General features: G+C 40.0%; 1 protein-coding gene across 1 annotated transcript in view; it reads left to right on the forward strand.

Annotated features, from left to right (window-relative positions):
- Positions 1–17,801, forward strand: part of CAMK4 (calcium/calmodulin dependent protein kinase IV) — a 147,171-nt gene that overhangs the window by 49,044 nt on the left and 80,326 nt on the right. The window contains exon 2 of the mRNA XM_066339871.1: positions 15,260–15,338. Within this exon, the coding sequence (XP_066195968.1) occupies positions 15,260–15,338 (79 nt within the window). The remainder of the gene's footprint in view (positions 1–15,259; positions 15,339–17,801) is intronic.

Here is a 17,801-nt window from a genome sequence, read left to right on the forward strand (position 1 = left end):
TGAAATCTCCTCCACCCCTGGTCAGATCTAAAGTGACTCAAACTTGGATCAGCTCCCTGGAGCTCCGGAGAAAAGTTCTTAAAAGTCTCTCCTCTTTTGGACCAGCAGCTCTGGCAACCAAGGCCCAGAGCACGGCCACCATGGTCCTGGCACAGGGCCAGACTGCTGGTCTGCAGTCCTCCTCCTCCTCTCCCCATCGGAGGAGCCACGGGGAGGGGACAGAGGGGACACGGCCAGCCTCAACCACTCTCCCACAGGCAGGGCCATCCCCCGTGGATCGGCCAAGCCTGGCCCTGGGGGGCCCAGCCTGAACCCTGACTCACCAGGTGATGTTACCTCCTTGCCAGCTGGAAAAGGAAAGGGATGAGCCACTTGGGATTTCTGATTCAAGACTCTGTTTCCAGAGATGTAGAAACACTCCCATTCGCCAGCCAAGCTGTCAATCACAATCCATGCTAGAACTTCCTTAGGAAAAAAAACTTTTCACATTCATGCTAAACCACCACAAAAGGGCAAGGATTGTTTAGCCACAGTGATTAATATTTTGTCAGACATAACTATTTGGTTTTTTGTCAAGACAAGACATAGTCCTACACAGATTGCTGGTACTTATATGCTTGCAACAGTTTCTCAAGTTTGCGAGTGTACTCAAGGTTTAACAAGCATTAGTGTTGTTTTATTAGAAGCATTTGTTTCCTAACAGAATTCACAAATTGCCATTGCCAACAGGTTTGTTATTAAGTCAGTGGGGAAAAAATTTATTTTCAAAAAGAAAATTATTCAGATGAAGGAATAAGGAAACATTTCTTCTGGATAAAAATATGGATAAACTTATCAGCAATATAGTGAACCTCAATTTTTTTTTTTCAGGATGTATCAAATACTTTAAAATTGTTATATTTCGCCTCCATTTTTAGAGCTTTAGAGAGCACAAAATTACTAAAATTCTTTATGGCATTGATATAGCCATACATTTTGCCAGATAAAAACATTGTTGACTAGATACCTGGACAGAAGATATTGTTGAAGCATAACTAACCATCTAGAGGGATGGTGTATGAGCCTTGGTGTATGATCACCATGAGTCTTGTGCATCTTCAGTTAAATCTTCAAAAAATAATTCTTCAATTTTGGATAAATTTAGCCAAATCCAATTCAAGCCCAGAAGCAGCATTTTGACACCTGTAAAGCTAAATTTGTGGAGTTGGACTTCACATGAGATCTCAATAAGGGTGTTCCCTCTCCAGCCATCAAGAAAGGAAATTGTGTGAAGGGGTGGCAGAAATACATGATGTACACAGCTTGGTTCTTATTCAAAGGAGAGTGTTCTGCATGTCAGTGTGGCACCCAATCTTCAGGGCACAAAGGGATCTGCAGGGACACAAAGAGATATGCAGGGACACAGAGGGGTTTGCAGAAACACAAAATAACATGCAAGGACACAGATGGGTGTGCAGGGACACAAAGGAAAGTGCAGGGTCGCAGAGTAGTTTCCAGGGACACAGAGTAGTGTGCAGGGATACAAAGGGATGTTCAGGGACAAAATGTGATGTGCAAGGACAGAAAAGAGAGTGTAGGGACATGAAGGTGGTTCCAGGGACACAAAGAGAGATGTGGGCACACAAAGTAGTGTTGAGGGACTCAGAAGAACCTGCTGGTCTGACAAACAGAAGATCTTTGAAGTTCTATATCCAAACCTTCCTCGCTGCTGGTGTACCACAAACCTTTTCCATGCTGTGGCTGATGTGGATGCTGGAGCTCTGCCTGCAGGGGACCTCTGCTGTGCAGAGCACACACCATCCACTCCTGGCACTTCCACCCCAGGACAACTGATCTGCATGGCTGTCACCCACAGGTTTACAAGAGCATGAATGGGTGCATGGGCATAATTGCCTGCATGTTTTGTTTTAAGTCACTCCAAAGGTACACACAAAACCTTTTAAAAAACATGTTTTACAAATGTGAATCTGTAATTCCTGTACAGACTATGTCTCAAATGCTTCCAAACTGCAATTCTATTTTACATTCCAGTACAGTTTGAAAATGACAGCCTTCAGGTATGTCATTGGAGTATGCTGTGCTTGAAGTTTCAGTATGATGGGTAGAACATGAAAGAAGTCATTTATTTCCAAACATCTATTACAAGACAGTGCTGAGTTCTTTACGTAGAGAAGTACACAGAGAGAGAGACTGACACACATTAAATGAGATTCATTATTCTGGATTACAAAGCAGCTCTGACAGCTAAAAAGCCTCAGTCCTTTAAAAATGGAAACTACAGCCTTTCTCTAGCATCACCAGTTAAACACTGACTTGATCAGTGACTGGTGTAGAGAACCTAATGAAAAGATAAAAAATGTTCATGGAATAGAAGTTCTAGAATCTTCTCCTTGAAATCAATAGTTTCATATTAAAGAAAAGAGTTCCTTTATTTCAAGCATTGAGTAGTGGTGACACTTTCATTAAAACAATTCAGTGTACATGCACTTGCCTGGTGAGTTGGTGGTGTTCATCACGGAGTGCTGAAAAAGGAAACTTCTGGGAGGAATATCATATTTTTCAGCTGCAATCCCTCAGACTGACTATGGGCAAGTGAGTATGGACTTGGTGGAGTCCATTGGACTGAGACACAGGAAGCCTTTCCTAGAACAAATGGATTTTTTATAAAGTTTATTGCTCCAAGTGACAGCTGATGCAGGAAAGAAAGAGCTTCAGTTTTGGAAATTGAACTTATATTTGATGCAGAAAGGGCTGGGGGCTTCATTTAGCTCTAGAAGCCAAAACTTCTATCTTAATATTACAGGAAGCTCTGGAGAAGATGTGAGCACACTAAACTCTCAATTGCATAAATGCTTTTCAGGAGGGAATGTGGGGGAGTCAGTCAGACTGCAAACTGTAAGCTCAGACTTGTTAACCTTCACAGCTCCAGAAATGAGAGTCCCTGCTGACAGCACTTCTAAAGATGGAGCTGGAAGGAGGCTTTGCAAGAGACTTTCCTCTAACTTTGAATTGAAGCTGCTGAAGATCATGTCAGAGGTCCTTGTGCTGAAGGTTAGATGGCACAAGTGTCTGGGAGTCACTCCTGAGCCTTTCTGCATCTTCTTGCCCAGCAGTTCTAAGGTCAGATGAGCTCAGCCAAGTCAGGTGTTCACAATGCAGTGCTACAAGTAAGAAAAAACAAAACTCTGAAAGTGAAAACAGACACAGGCCACAGCTTTACCATGAGAAGTATTTGATTCTGCTGATTCTGTTCTTCTTGTCTTGTAACATTTATCTGCTTCACAAAATCCTTCCTAGGGCCTCCCATCTTACTACCCATGGCCTCTGTTGTGCCTGGTGCCTTCCATCTCACACAAGCAGCACAAACCACTCTTTTCAAACTCTGTGGCCAAGGTATAAAGTACCAAAACCAGAAAGAGCAAGCAACACAGCAGGGAAAACAAATGAGCAGAAATATTGTTGGACAGCTGAAATACAGAACTTCTGGAATTGAATGCACACGCTGTGACTGACTTTGGTTGATTGGGGTTTTTTTTTTGGTGGTGGTGGCTTTGTTGTTGGTATTTTTATTTCCCTGAGATACATTTGGGATATCTTCAGAGCTCATGGGCTAAACCCAGCCACACACTGCCTGCTTGCTCCATGTTTCTGTGGGTTCTGCATGTCCAGTGGACAGTGAGACCATCTCTCCTCTTCCCACAATGCCCTGTGCAGCATTAATGTTCTTCAACTTGTGCTGTACACAACAGTGTAAACTAAAAGCCATGTAAATAATTACACCAGAAAGGCACAACATTTCCATCCAAGCCTGAATATAATATGATTAAAATATGTTCTGACATAAGATTTTCTTTCCAGTTTACACTCAGTTATTATTGGCAATAATTAAAATTACTTTCACTGAGCCGGGTCAGTTTTGCCCATGTTATTAATTGGTAAGGGATATCTCTGTCCCATCTCAACCTAAAATATTTTCTGTCAAACTCCCCACCATATTCTCCCTAATCCTGTTGATGGACTAGAAGTGATGGAGCAACTTGGAGGGTACCTGACAGCCAAGAACAATCCACTGCAGTCCTGCATACTATGCATGTGTCTCTGAGAAGGAAGGTGTGGTGATCTCAGCTTCCTGCCCACTTTGTGCCTGGCACCAGGGTGGGTGGTAGGGAGGGCTCCATGGCATCTGCAGGGTAGCTGAGGACTGACACAGCATTGTTTCTCTGTGTATGTGGAAGAAATCCCGCATCTAAGGAAGGTCTAGACTTACTTCGGTCTTTCCCACCACCACAACTGAAGTTGGAAGGGTTGTTCTTTGCAGTTTTGGAAGACAGGACCTGACTTGAAACCTCCCCTGTGCTTGCAGTAAGTTGACATTTGGTCACCAGACTTTCCAGGATTTCAAACCCTATCACTCTGATGTAAATAAACCCCACTGACAAAACTTGCACCAGAATATGTGCCCTAATGCCATCTTCTTCATTTCCTCAAGACTTTTTTCTGTTTTATAAGTAGTAACAGTGTCTCTGCTGCAGCTTCATCTTTTTTCTGTAGCTTTGTTAATGCAGTAAAATTACAACCAAGTGTTGTCTGCAGGTTATTGTTGTGATAATGGCAAATTGGGTTTTCTGACTGTTAAAAGAATACTGGAAATAACAGATTAAAAGAGCTATCTATTATGGAAAATCAGCTATTTCAGTATATCTTATGAGAATATATGTAACTGTGATCAGAATACACAAAATGTTATAAACATGTTAATTTAGGAAGAATTGGCAAACTATTATACATTCCTCCAAACTCTTCTGTATTGCCTGGCTTTCAGTCTTATAGCTTATGATTAGAAATGTCTGTCCTGTCAGGATTAAAGAAAATATACATTGTACCTAAAAAAAACCTCAATAACTTTGGAATCTGATATACATTAGGATTTTGCTTGTTGTCTTGTGCTAAGGGATCCTGGGCTGGCACTGAACATAAACTTCTTGGCAAAAGCAATTTATTTCAGAGAAGACACTGCATAGGAATTGATGATTCAGCACAACACAAACATCCAGGGAGAAAGCTGTGTAGCCTAACAAAAAGAGGGCTATTAAGGATACACATGGACACAAGAGCTTTCAGAATCCCAAAATGACTAGGCCCAAATTTGTAAAGTTTGTTCAAAGCTAGATTTAAATGTGCAGACAGGAATAGCCATTAATTTTTCCCTGTCTGATTTCAAATAGTAACTTTCCTACATAGCAAGTTGTTAGAAGTCCATAACCTCCACACAGCTTCCCTTCCCTTGACCGGGGGAATCAGAGTCAATGTGTGAGGGTGTTCATACTGCCACAGGTTGTTATTTAGTGTAAAGGCCAGTCTGCCTCCTGCGTCTGGGGATTGTCATGAAGAGCAGTAAGCAATGGTGTTGACACCTGCTCATGGTACAGAGTGTTTAAAACACTTCTTGATGAAGGAAACAAGTCACCAGGAAAAATACCCAGACAGGTAATTCTGCAATGGCCCAGGAAGGAAGGGTTTGCAACACAGGAGGTTTTACAGTTTTTACTGCTCAGGACTCTTCTCCTCACATTCACTCTCCATTAAGTTTAAATAAATAATGGTTATTCTTCATTAGTATCTTTTAAGGGAGGAAGTGCTGCTTATGAGATAGAGGTTGAAATGGTGCTTTAAATAAGGCATATATATTCTCAGGAGGGGTGAGTTCACTGGATGATTTCAGTTGTCAGGCTTTGTGTGTGACTTCGGAAGGGCCAGTCAGGCCGTACCTGTGCACAGCATCTGTGGCTGTGAGAAAATGCTTGAGACTGCCAGTCCAAGGATCTGAGTCTGCAAGTTGCACAGGTAGTGTAAGCACGTGTTGGAAAATTTGCCCCGCTGTGTCCAAAGTTCAGTACCAAGGACAAAACCATGCATGGCTTCTCTTGGTCTACTCTTCTGCCTTCTTTTCTGTGTTCTCCTCATTTCACTGAATTGCTTAAACATGGGTAGCTAAGAACACGCCAGTCCCTGAAAAGAGAAGAGCACTTCTCAAGGAAAACTGATTTCCAAATAAAATACTCAAGATCAGTTTCTGCGTCTGTTGGACTGCAAGATCTTCATGTTGAAAAGTCAACTCCCTAGTCGTATAACTTCAGTTTCATCCAAGTTTAAATGACATGTTTTTTCTGACTCGGTAGCAAAGAAATTTGGTTTCCTACTGAGAATTCTCATGCTATTTTAGAGATAGACCTATTCCAATGTGTGTTCTGACCCAACATATTAGAGGGACTAAAGGAAAAAAAAGAAATTATGAATGTGTTTTCTATACATTTTTCTTACACAGTGCTGTAGGAAGTGTACTCTTCACATCGTATCTGCATTTCAGCAATCATATCTGAAGTTTTCTTTAGGAGCCCAAATTTCAGAAAGTTGGGTCACTCCAAGGGTAACAATGTACACACACTACAGCAGTGACCTCTGGAATTAAGTGTACTTTGAGTTTTGTTTCTGTGCCTTCAAATTAATGCTTGAGATAATGATTCTTGCTCTTTTAGTAAGTTTGGGTCAGCTATTTCCACTCAGTGAAAGGCAGGGAAGCCAGACTCAGTGCTGATGGTCTGTTTCTTGTCCTCAGTTTTCAGCTAAACTGAAATTTAAAAAGTAGCATTTGATGGGGAAATTATCTAATGTTAATATGGATATGAAAGAATGCAGCTAATGTGACTCCTAACTGAATTCCTGTGGTTTAAAAAGACACTAGTGCCAGGTGTAGCAATATGTTTGGCCTCTCTGTGAGATAGATAAGTCTTTTTCTATAAATTTCTTGCAATACTTGAGGGAGGAGCCCCACTGGAAGCAAGTTAGAAATATGCTCTTGCAGTCCCAGCAGGAATTACTAGCTGCTGGTCCAGCCACCACAGCAGGAGTGGCTTGAACTACTGCATTTCAATTAGTATTTTACCAGCCAACCTACCCCATGTCTAAAGAATTACAATTCTACAAATCATTATCTGTGGCAGCTACAGGTTCAAGATTATTGGCAAGCACTAGTTTGATTATAGTTTGGGCTTTTTTAATGGTGTATGTCTTTTGTTGTGCTTCTGTAAGGCTCCTTTTATCTGCTGAACACAGTGAAGGCTGAGTATAAAAAATATCACGTTGGACCATTGCATTGCCTTTGCAGGCCAACCTGAACAATTGCTAAAAGTCCTTTCACCTCAAATATTAGAAAATCTGCTCAGCAGCTAAAAATAAAATAAAAAAACAAACCCAAAAATCTGAAAATGCATGGGTGTTTTCGTTCTAAAAGTCAAACTGTCCAGAATGTGGGATCCAAGGCTTTTTGCTGCTCTTGAATTATATGTTTGAGAAATTTTCCATTCTGTTTGCAAGTTGTGAAATAATGAGGGGAAAGGGAGGGCTGCAGTTGCTTGCAATTGCCTGCAAGTGCTGTGTAAGTAGATGTTGACCATTAGAAGAAGCTTTGAGATTAGATTAGACTAATTTAAGAATTGTTTGTCAGATTACTGTAGAAAGAGTGTGTATAATATTTCTAAATGAAATGCAAGTTATGAGAATTTCAAAATCTACATGTATGTACTTTTTAAAGTGAAGTCGATGTTAATAATTACATGGAATACTCACTTTTAAACTAATTTTAATTCCTCTCACTGTTAATAGATTTTTTTTTCTGTCCAGTCTTTTAGCTTCAAACAGGATGCTTAATTTTGAAGTCTAGGAACAGTAATTTAATTTATATAAATTAATTTTTGGCCTTTTAGTGTATATCTAAGAAAAAGTAAATTAATATGCTTTAACTTTATATTTCTGTAAACCATACAAAGAAATCTGTATATTTTTGTGGAAAACCTGTAATGGACTTTGATCTTTTACTGCAGTTTTGGCAGCACAGATTTCCATGGCTTTGTACCAGGTACAGTTTTCTTGGGACCAGTCATTCTTTCACCTGTTTTTATTGGACAGACTTGATTGTGTAATTTTTGTTTGACTGCATGAAACACAAACTAATTTATTTTAAAAAGATCAATTCAGAACTTAAGAAATTTAATCCAAATTAAATTTACAGGAAATTACATTGAGGACTGTATTTGTAATGAGTTGATTCAAAGGCATTATAAAAGCCAGGATGAGTGGGCATGAGTGGGCATGTTGACCTACTTTTGAAAAGGCCAAATTTCCTTCTTACAGTGAAATTACTGCCAATGAGTGTTATTTTTAAAACTGCAGCTCAAGAATTTACTTTTACTACCTATCTGTGGCCAAATAAGCATATGGCTGTTTCATTTTGGTTGCCTTTCCTGTTTCAGAGGCACAAGCTTTTTGTGTGTTTAAGGGAAGAAATGCTTTTTTCAAATTGGGTCAAATTCTGTCTTTTCTTTGTATTTTCTCTCTCTGCCAGGCTTCACTGCAGAATCCTGAAAATTCCATTTTCTCCTTTATGTGCAAATTCTGCGTATCACTTCCACCTCCTTAATACCCCTCCTGGGCGTCCCTGCCTTCCTCCCATGTGTGCTGACGTTACTGTCTTTGACTGCACGTATTTGAAGTTGTGGCCATGCCTTTTCTCTTAGTCTTACAGTCTTAGCACAGTGGTGCTGCTGCCCAACGTTCAAAACAGTGTCCTTCTGAAATGATTGGAAACTCAATAACACCTGAGAATAAGAAAAAAAATAATCCAGACTGCTAACCAATTGTACATTGAGAGGTGGATGAGAAGGGGGCAGAAGGTTTAGCACATTTTAAGTATTTAAAAAGCATTTTTCAAATTCGTGTGTTAGACAGCACACATGCAGAGGTCAGTGATTGAATTTTAGTCTGTTTTGATGTATTTAGTGATACATACTTATGTAGCTTGACTGATGGGTGAGTGAATTTATTGTGTCACTGAAGTATTTGTACTTCAGGAAAACTATTTCTGCGCTGCTAATACTGAGTTCTGTGTGCCTCAGCTGTCACACGTTCCATGCACAGGACATAATGAGCTTTCTTATGTGTTCATTGTAGGTGGCATCATTCTTGTCTTCATTGTAGGTGGCCTCACAAAAGTGAGTGGTTTTTTGTCCATTATGACCAAGTAGTTAAGATGTATACATTATTTTCAGGGTTTTTTCTAACTTCAATACATGCATACATATATGTATATATGTGGTGGGTAAATACAGTTTGGTTTTGGGGTTTTTTTGGTTAAGAGAAAATCGCTTTGCTAGGACCTCAGAATTCTTTAGAAAGGACAAGGACCTATCAGATGTCAGGTTTTGGGTTGAAATGTAGTTCTGACCACTCAGAAAACAGAATGCAACTTTTGGTAATACCCATATAAGCTGAGGCTGGGTTTGAGACTTTCCCGCTGCCTGGCGACCTGGTAGCATTGTGGCTGAGGCGAGCCCGGCTGAGGCCCCTCTGACCCGGGGTGTCCAGGGCCTGGCCGGGTCTCCGAGAGCCCTGACCGCAGAGGAGGCAGGGCCAGCGGAGCCCCTGATCCCCGGCTGCAGTTCAGCAGGGTTGCAGTTTGCAGGGTTGCAGTTTGCATGGCTGCAGTTCAGGGCTGCAGTTCAGGGCTGCAGTTCAGGGCTGCAGTTCAGCAGCACTGCAGTTCTGCAGGGCCAGCCACATGTCTGGCGCTGCAGTGGAGATCGGGGCCAGGCCGTGGCAGGACCATGCCCTGACCCCCTGGCTGCCGGCACTCCTGGCCCAGGCAGAGGATGGGATCTCCCACACCCTACACTGGGTCTTGCAGCAGCTGCTAGAGGCTCACGCCAGCAGATCAAGGTGGGTAAAAAAGATGCCCACCAGCCTCCCCACAATGGCATGGCTTTGGAAACCACCTCGGCTGCTGCGCAGAGATCACACGACTACCTCAGGCTGGGCAGGCCTTCACTCTTTCCGGATACAGACTGAGACTTTCTTAAACTGTAACCCTTCTCAAAAATGAGCAAAAAGGCCAAAGTGGAGACATGTAAAGGGACAATATGGAGATCTCAAAGTCAGTAAAGGAAGAGTGTCTTTAAGTTGCCTTGGTTCTAGGCTGAAAATCTCCTATGGATTATGGTAACAGACTGTAATGTGCTAGAATAATCCTTTAAATCGTGGACAATATAAACTGGGGAGATGATTTGTGGATTTGAGCAAAGATATCTGTGATAGACTGAGTGAATATTGAATTAGTAGCTGTGGTCTTGTGGATCCCATGAGAGGTTGAACAGAGAGAGATAAGAAGAAGCCTTCTACCAGTGAAGAAATGAGAAGACATCTCTTTTCCCCGAGTTGAAAAAAAACCCCTTTTTCTTTGAAACTGCTCATTTTTAAAAGGTACCACCCTAATATGTGAGTCTACAGCCCATATGTAGTCATGGGAAAGGCTACATGTTATGGGAGGTGCCACAACTGCAGAAGCTCCCGGGCAGGCTGCTTTTGTGACAGTTGGAAGCCACAAGCAGACTGTTTCTCTTGTGGAAAGTTACCAAAACTACAGGAGAGACTTCTCTCTCTCAAAGACTGAATGAAAGACTGTTTTATAAGTGATACTGACCTGGGGTTCTGAGTTCTGCCTCTTTACATTGTTTGTAGAAAATGAACTGTTTGTGAAGAGAAAGGGTTGGTTTTAAAATTCATTTGTGTTTGTTTGGGGTTTTTTTTGTTGTTGTTGTTTTTTTTTTTTTTTTCTTGCTTTCTTCTCTTAGTGTATGTGAATAAAATCTATCTATTTTACTTTTTAGTTGAGCCTGGTTTTGCCCTTTTCTCCCAGAATCCTATCTCCCAGTTAGCAAACAGAATTTGGCAAACATTAAACCATCACATAAATGGTGCTGTGACTCACATAAGCAAACCAAAACCACAACAGTATAAAAAACATATTTTTGTAGTAAAGCGTTTGGCATCTTCACATGTAAAATGTCCGTAAAATGACCTTTTGTAAGTAAAATGACCTCTTGTTGTTGCTGTTCTTCTTTAGCTTGATCAAATTTATACCTAGGCTTTTAAAAGTCAATCTTTAACAGAATCATGAAGCAGCTTTTCAGGTTGAAACATATATGTCAGTAAAGGAGAATGACAATATTTTCAACAGTTTTAATTATTGTTCTCTGACTTGGCCAGCTACATATTCCAAAAATATACTATTCTTTCTCTCTTTTTTTCTTTTTTTTCTTTCTTTTTTCTTTTTCCCCATTTTTCTTGTCCAGCCAACTCAAATAATTTATCTTTTGAATTCAGGTAGACTGTTTCCAGGCAAAGATGAAAAAAACACAGCAGCTGGATGCTCCTTTAAGCCTCATTTTCTTACAAGTAAATAAATGCACACTTACATCGACAAATATATATAATGAATATTTCATATAAATGTGTATATAAATATGAAAAGATATATATATTTGTATATATTCACTAAATATAAAGAGACAGAAGCCGACAGAATCAAATCTAAATAGGCAAAAACAATATAGTATGTAATAATTTGGAATATGGGAGATATGATTTCTGGTTTCTAGCCTGAATGGTAGCAGTTCACTTGTCAGTCATACCTTGCAAAGCAATCCTGCAAGTGATTATCAGCTGTTTGGGCTCAAGGCCCTCTCAGTTTCTCTCATTTAAACTGTTAATAGGGTAGGACTAAATATTCTCTTGAATCTTGTCTGCTGCTTATCAAATAAGCGCCTTAACCATTGAGTATTGGTGATCTCTTTCTATAAGGACTATTTACATTTATCATTCAGACAAAGTGAAACACCCCTTGCAGAGAATGGGACATGGAGAGGCTTAGTCTGCATGTCTGGCCATGGAGGCAAGTGGCATGTTGCCACAAGGATTCCTGGTTTCTTTATATTTGTGTATTCAAACGTATCAATGAAGTTTTCAGTTGATGCAAATTCCAGAGGAGGTTCTGAGAGGCCGGATGATGGCAGTCAACGTTTGATGTTGGGAAAACTAAGGGTAGGGGCAAGAGGTTGCAATTGGAAGTTCTCTGAGTGTTTCAGCTTCACATGAGAGTCTTGCAGCTGAATCTTCCCACTGCTCTTTGGTGATGGAAGCTTGAATTGCTCCAGCTGGTGACCTTCCAAGTCACACTGTTTCAAGGAAAGCTGGATGCATTGATTCAGCAGAAAGCTTCAGCAGCAAGCTCTAGCAGGAAGCCAAAATAAGAAGCAAAGCAAACCACCCTGATTTACATGAGGCAGTTCTGTTTGCACATTTACATTAAGTTCCCTAGTCTGGTTTCTACTCGCACCACCTCCCCACCATACTCCCTACATTTTTTTTTTTTTTAAACTGTGAAGAAGCAAAGATATCCCATTACCAGAAAAAAAAAAAAAAAAAAAAAAAAAAAAAAAAAAAAAAAAAAAAAAAAAAAAGAATCAGGCCTGTACTAGTAATAGCTCTCTGCCATGTTTAGCACCAGACATGGTCTAAGCAGGTTGCCATCCAGTTCCTGATTTCCTGTACTGGTTTCTGGCATAGAAGAGGAAAGCAGTGCTGGTTGTTAGCTAATATTATCCTAATATAATCTCCTGGCTGGTGGGAGCATGTCTGTCAGAGCTGGGCATAGCCATGTGAACCAAAAGCAAAATCTTTCAAATGTTCCCAAGTCTTGCAATACCTTATCATCATTTTTACACCGAATTAGAACTCTGGGGATATGCAGAAATCTGTACAATAGAGAATAATTTCAAAAGTTTGTGTTTTGAATCTTGACTAATGAGCCTGATGCCAAACTGCTCAACTCTCTCTCTGGGCTGTCTTACACCTCTTTCAAGCATTATGCTGCATGTTTTCCAGGTTTGGGTACAGTCTAATGAACTGTTAAAGGTGCTGTGATGCTGTCTATCCTTGCTGGTCCATCTCATTGCTAAGCCAGTTAAATAATCCGGGGTGTTCTAGTGGCTAGGCTCTTATTTACATGGAAGACTTTGCAGCACGGTGTTACAAACCAATGCAAATACTGACAGTGGCTTTACTGAGAGACAGGGGCTGCCCTCCATTGCCACAGCAGCAGTGAACACCAAGATATTTGCACGGGAATGATCTTCTGTTTATTTGGATCATCAGCTGGATAGCTTATCTAAATCTGCCCTCACCCAAATACAATAATTTCTAGAAAGTTTGCTGTCTAGTTTGAAAGTATTTATGTAATCTAATGAGTTTAATGTTAATACTGCACTCTGTGTGTGAAGCAGGGTACAGGAATGATTTGGAATTTATGCACTGCCATCTCCATTGCAATCCTGCAGTGAAATACTGGAGATATAAACCTTATCACAATACGTTCTTAGAATTCTATCTTTGAACAGTTTTTCTTGTATTTAAAAGATGTGAGGGTTTTTAATGTGATAAATTTTTTCTTCTTGCTAAGTAGAATCTTTGGAGACTTGGCCAAGGAGAGGGGATCTAATGAAATTAATGTAATGATGATTCTGGGAGTCATTGAGGCTCTCAATATGCCCACATATTTATCAATATATTTGAAAGAGCGACAAATCATTTTAGCATTTGAGATGAAGTGAAGATTAATTTATATGTGGTGCAGAGAAGCCCACAGATGACTGAGCTACATAACCCTGCTCACAGGTGACCTTTCCTTATGAAGAAGTAATTCTGAAATATATCTTCTCAATCAAACACCAGTTCTTGTGCTCACTCATGTACTTTTGAAAATAGGGGTGTGCCTACTCAGAGCCTTGTCTGGCACCTATCTGGCCCATGCTGAGGAGGGAGAACTGCAGGACACGCATGACAGTTTTGTACAGCACCTAGAATAATGAACCTTGCAGCACAGCTTTATTCCTATAGTCAAGCATGGCTATGCCATATTACTGTTAAAAAAAAAAAAAAAAAAAAAAAAAAAAAAAGCTGCTCCTGTCATTGTGCTGCTTCTGGCTGTCTCCTGTAGACTTGCTGAGATGAATTTCTCTGCATTCAGATGGATCTCCAGTGCAATTTGACATCTGGTATGCATGAGAATTCACTCACTGCAGAATTGCTGTGTGCAGTTCTGCAGTGGTTGTTCAGGAGGTCATACATGATAGCTGCGGTCCCCTCTGTCTTAAAAATATGCAGCTACTTAGAAGTGCTGAGTCTTGGAGTGAGTCTGAGGGCAGAAAGTTTCCAAAAAAGCCTTAAATTCAGTGATGGTGCTTTAGTCCATCCATTTTGGGCAGAATACCACGGTATCTAAATATAACAATTAAAGCACAGCAAGTTGAGGCTTGCTCTGGAGACCATCTAGCTCAAATACCCACTCAGAGAAGTGCCTTCCATCTAGCAGAGATGTAATTTTATGCTAGGAGTGCTCAGATTTTACCCATTCAAGTAACTACACCTTGAAAGCAAACAGAAGATGTAAGCCTAGTCTGCTTTTGCTGTGAACAAGTCCCACCAGTTTCCACTGAATTAACCTAAGATGCTGCTTCCTCCATTTGGTGGCTGATGGTAATTGATAAAGAGATGTAGACACCATGGCTTGATGCATGAAGCCAATTTATTGATTTCAGAGCTCAGTATTTGTATCTTTACAGTTGTAACTAAAAATAACTCCTTGCTTAAGCGATAATTACCATAACAACCATACCTATGCTCCTTAGTAACATTGCTTAACTATAAGCTAACAGAGACCCACGCAGACAGGTACAGGCTTGCATACCAAAGTACACCAAGAACTCTTGTTGTCTCTTGCTTCTTTCTTCTGGATTCTGCTTTCAGCTGCCAGAGCTTATGGCCTACCAAAGCTAACATGTCCTCTTCTGTCATGAGCTGAGCAGGGCTCTCAATTCTGCTCTCTAGCTGTATTCCCAAAGTGCTAAATTTGACTTTTTGGTCCACTGGGCAAGGAGTAATGCAAAAATTTTCTATTTCACCATTGCTGTCATCAACAATTACGTGATTAGAAAAATACCCAACAATGTTGCAAATGTGTTGCCTTAAAAAAGGCAAGATGTATTCACTTGATTATCCAAGAAAACATCCAGGAATTGCCATAGACAGAAAAGGTGTGACCAAGCAGGATATTAAACTCTTGCAACTTCTGTTGGCTGAGCAACTGCTGAAGTTCACTGGTTAAACACAGAGATGTTTTGACAGTCCTTGGGTTTGGGAGGGGAGGGTTTATTGCATCTCTGGGGAAAAGTGAGATAATTTTGCCCAAACTGAGAGGAGTAGAAATGTAGGCAACTCTGTTTATTGACAGATTTGAAGAGTTGTATGTACAACCCAACTATTCTTCCTTCTTTTTTTTTTTTTTAATTTTTTTTTATTATTTTAAATTTAGTGGGGCTACATCCATTGTCTACAGATGCAGGCAGAAAGGGACCCAGAAACCTTACGCCGTCAAAATGTTGAAGAAGACAGTAAGTCATTTTTGTTTTGTTTGCTTTGCTTTGGAATATATTTGGGATTTTCTCTGGGCTTTTCTTTTTCTTTTTTTTTTTTTTTTTCTTTTTTCTTTTTTTTTTTTTTTTTTCCTTTCTTTTTTTTTTTTTTTTTTTTTTTTTTGGTGCAGTCTATTCATGTGGGGAAAATGTGCTAGATTTAGGATTATAAGATGCTAAATTTGTATTTTCCATGAGTGACCTTTGGTTCCTCATCACTACAACAGCTGTTAGAGGTAACAGTACTGTAGTGGGAATACTTTATCCCCATAAATCGGGCTTATACCTTAAGCTGGTGTTCATATACACTTGGATTTGGCAAAAAAACTTTTAGAAAAAGTATGTCTTTTTCTTTCCCTAAAAAAAAAAAAATGCAAAAAAGACATCTTGAATAATTTGAATATTCAGTGTTTTTTCTCTGATTTAATACATTGTTTTGCTCAAAAAACGCCATTACGCAATTAATCTTTTTTTCAGAAACCAATTGAAACACCAACTCAAACCCAAGTAAAATTAACCATTTTTAGAATGTTTTTTACCACTTTGAAATTGCTAGAGAACCAGTTGAGATGGTAATTTATTTTTAGAGCTCCACATATGTCACACTTACACTACAGCTATTTTTTTGTGTTCTAAAAAATAGATGGTGGAAAGCAAGAAGAGAGATTAAGAGAGGAAAGGCAAGTTATCGACTGAGAAACTTCAGCCTGAAAGATTGTGTGAGGCATGGGGTAGAGCAGTTCACATTCCTAAGATGGGAAGAGAAGTCTGAGAGAAAGCAAGCAAGCTATGAGATTGCTTGTTGAATGGTTTTGATTTAGTTTATTCCAGTGTTAGAACAGTCATTATTCCACAATGTTCAGGAATATTCACATGTAAAAATTTAAGGGTGGGTGGGTAGGCATAAAAATGTCTAAATGGTGACTTCACTGGTTGTCTCAGTGCAAGATGTAATGAGTGGTTTTGACATGAGCAAAATGTTGGCATTAATTTGTTGTGTTTTAATGTACACCGAGGATTTAATGGGAACAAAGGTTCAGTTGTGTGTGCTGCTTTTGAATTTGCATCTTGTACACTGGAAGAAGCAGAGCATGTGCCTTGGTGCAGCTTAGGGTCTGCTGTTCCTGGGGAGGGGCAGAGAATTTTTGAGGTTTCATCAGTTCGTTATGCCAGTGTCTTAGGTTGCAATGCAAGATGTAACCAAAAGTATGTATTCTATCACCATCTGTTAAAACCATGTGGGGCAGTGTTCTTTATCTCTTCCATGACCCATCCTCCCTCCAGGGGATATCTTCTGTTAATGGGCCATTGAGGCTCACTGCATGACTGATGAAATTACATCGTCCCTTTGTGAGATGCCCCCACCCAGGGGGAGGAGGCAAGCATTCCGGACTGGATATATTCTGAGATTTGGAACACCAGAGGCAGCCTGTTTCCACTAGATTCCCAGAGGAAGACTGGATCTATCTCACCACCACTGGACCTTCAGAGGAAAACTGTACACTTCCATAGGATCATTGCTTCAACAGAGCCACATCTGTCACTCCAGGAGGACTGCAGCCACTCTTTTTATTGGACTGCTACCAGCACCCTGACCAACACAGTGTCAGGTCATATTCTGACTCTGTCAGTGTTTGCAGTTTGTTGGTTTGGAGGTTTTTTTGTACAACTGCAATTTTATTTTAATTTTCCTAGTAAAGAACTGTTATTCCTATTTCCATATCCTTGCCTGAGAGCCCCTTAATTTCAAAACTATAATAATTTGGAGGGAGGAGATTTACATTTTGCATTTCAGGGGAGGCTCCTGCCCTCCTTAGCAGGCACCTGCCTTTTCAAACTGAGACAGCCAGTGATTCCCATAATGTTTTAGGAATATACTGTCCTATAATTCTCATTCTGAAATGCACTTGGAAGAAGTATAATTCTTAAAAAATATTTCTTTGCCTTTTGATTTTTTGCCTTTATGGAAATTAATTCATGTTTACAATTGTCACATTTGATGCGTTTATGCTATATCTATTTATTTGTGTCTGAAACTAGCTAGTTTAGACTTTGGTTGACCTACTGTAGCACAGGTTTGATTTCTTTTTTAAATGGCAGTGAAAGAAAAAAACTATACTTACGTAATTGTTTTCACATCATCAATAACTTGGCTTAATGTAGCATTAGTTATATTAGCAGTGTGGTTAAGCTGTTCACAGAGCTGAGTTGTTCCTAGTGTAGTTGATGCACTTCAGGATGTTTTGCTATATAAACAAGTAATCCTCTTAAGGAACTGAGCTTTTCTGTATAAACAAGAACATGGGACACAATGCTTTAAGGATGTCCCACTGCTTGTGTCTGACCAATTTAAAGATGTAATTATTATCACAAGGACTGAGCTGTCCACATTAGTGTGCTCCTACAGCAGAGGTCTGATCTTTGCTCTGAGTATCTCAGTAT

This window comes from Sylvia atricapilla, chromosome Z, assembly GCF_009819655.1.
Source record: "Sylvia atricapilla isolate bSylAtr1 chromosome Z, bSylAtr1.pri, whole genome shotgun sequence".
NCBI classification, from domain to species: Eukaryota; Metazoa; Chordata; class Aves; order Passeriformes; family Sylviidae; genus Sylvia; species Sylvia atricapilla.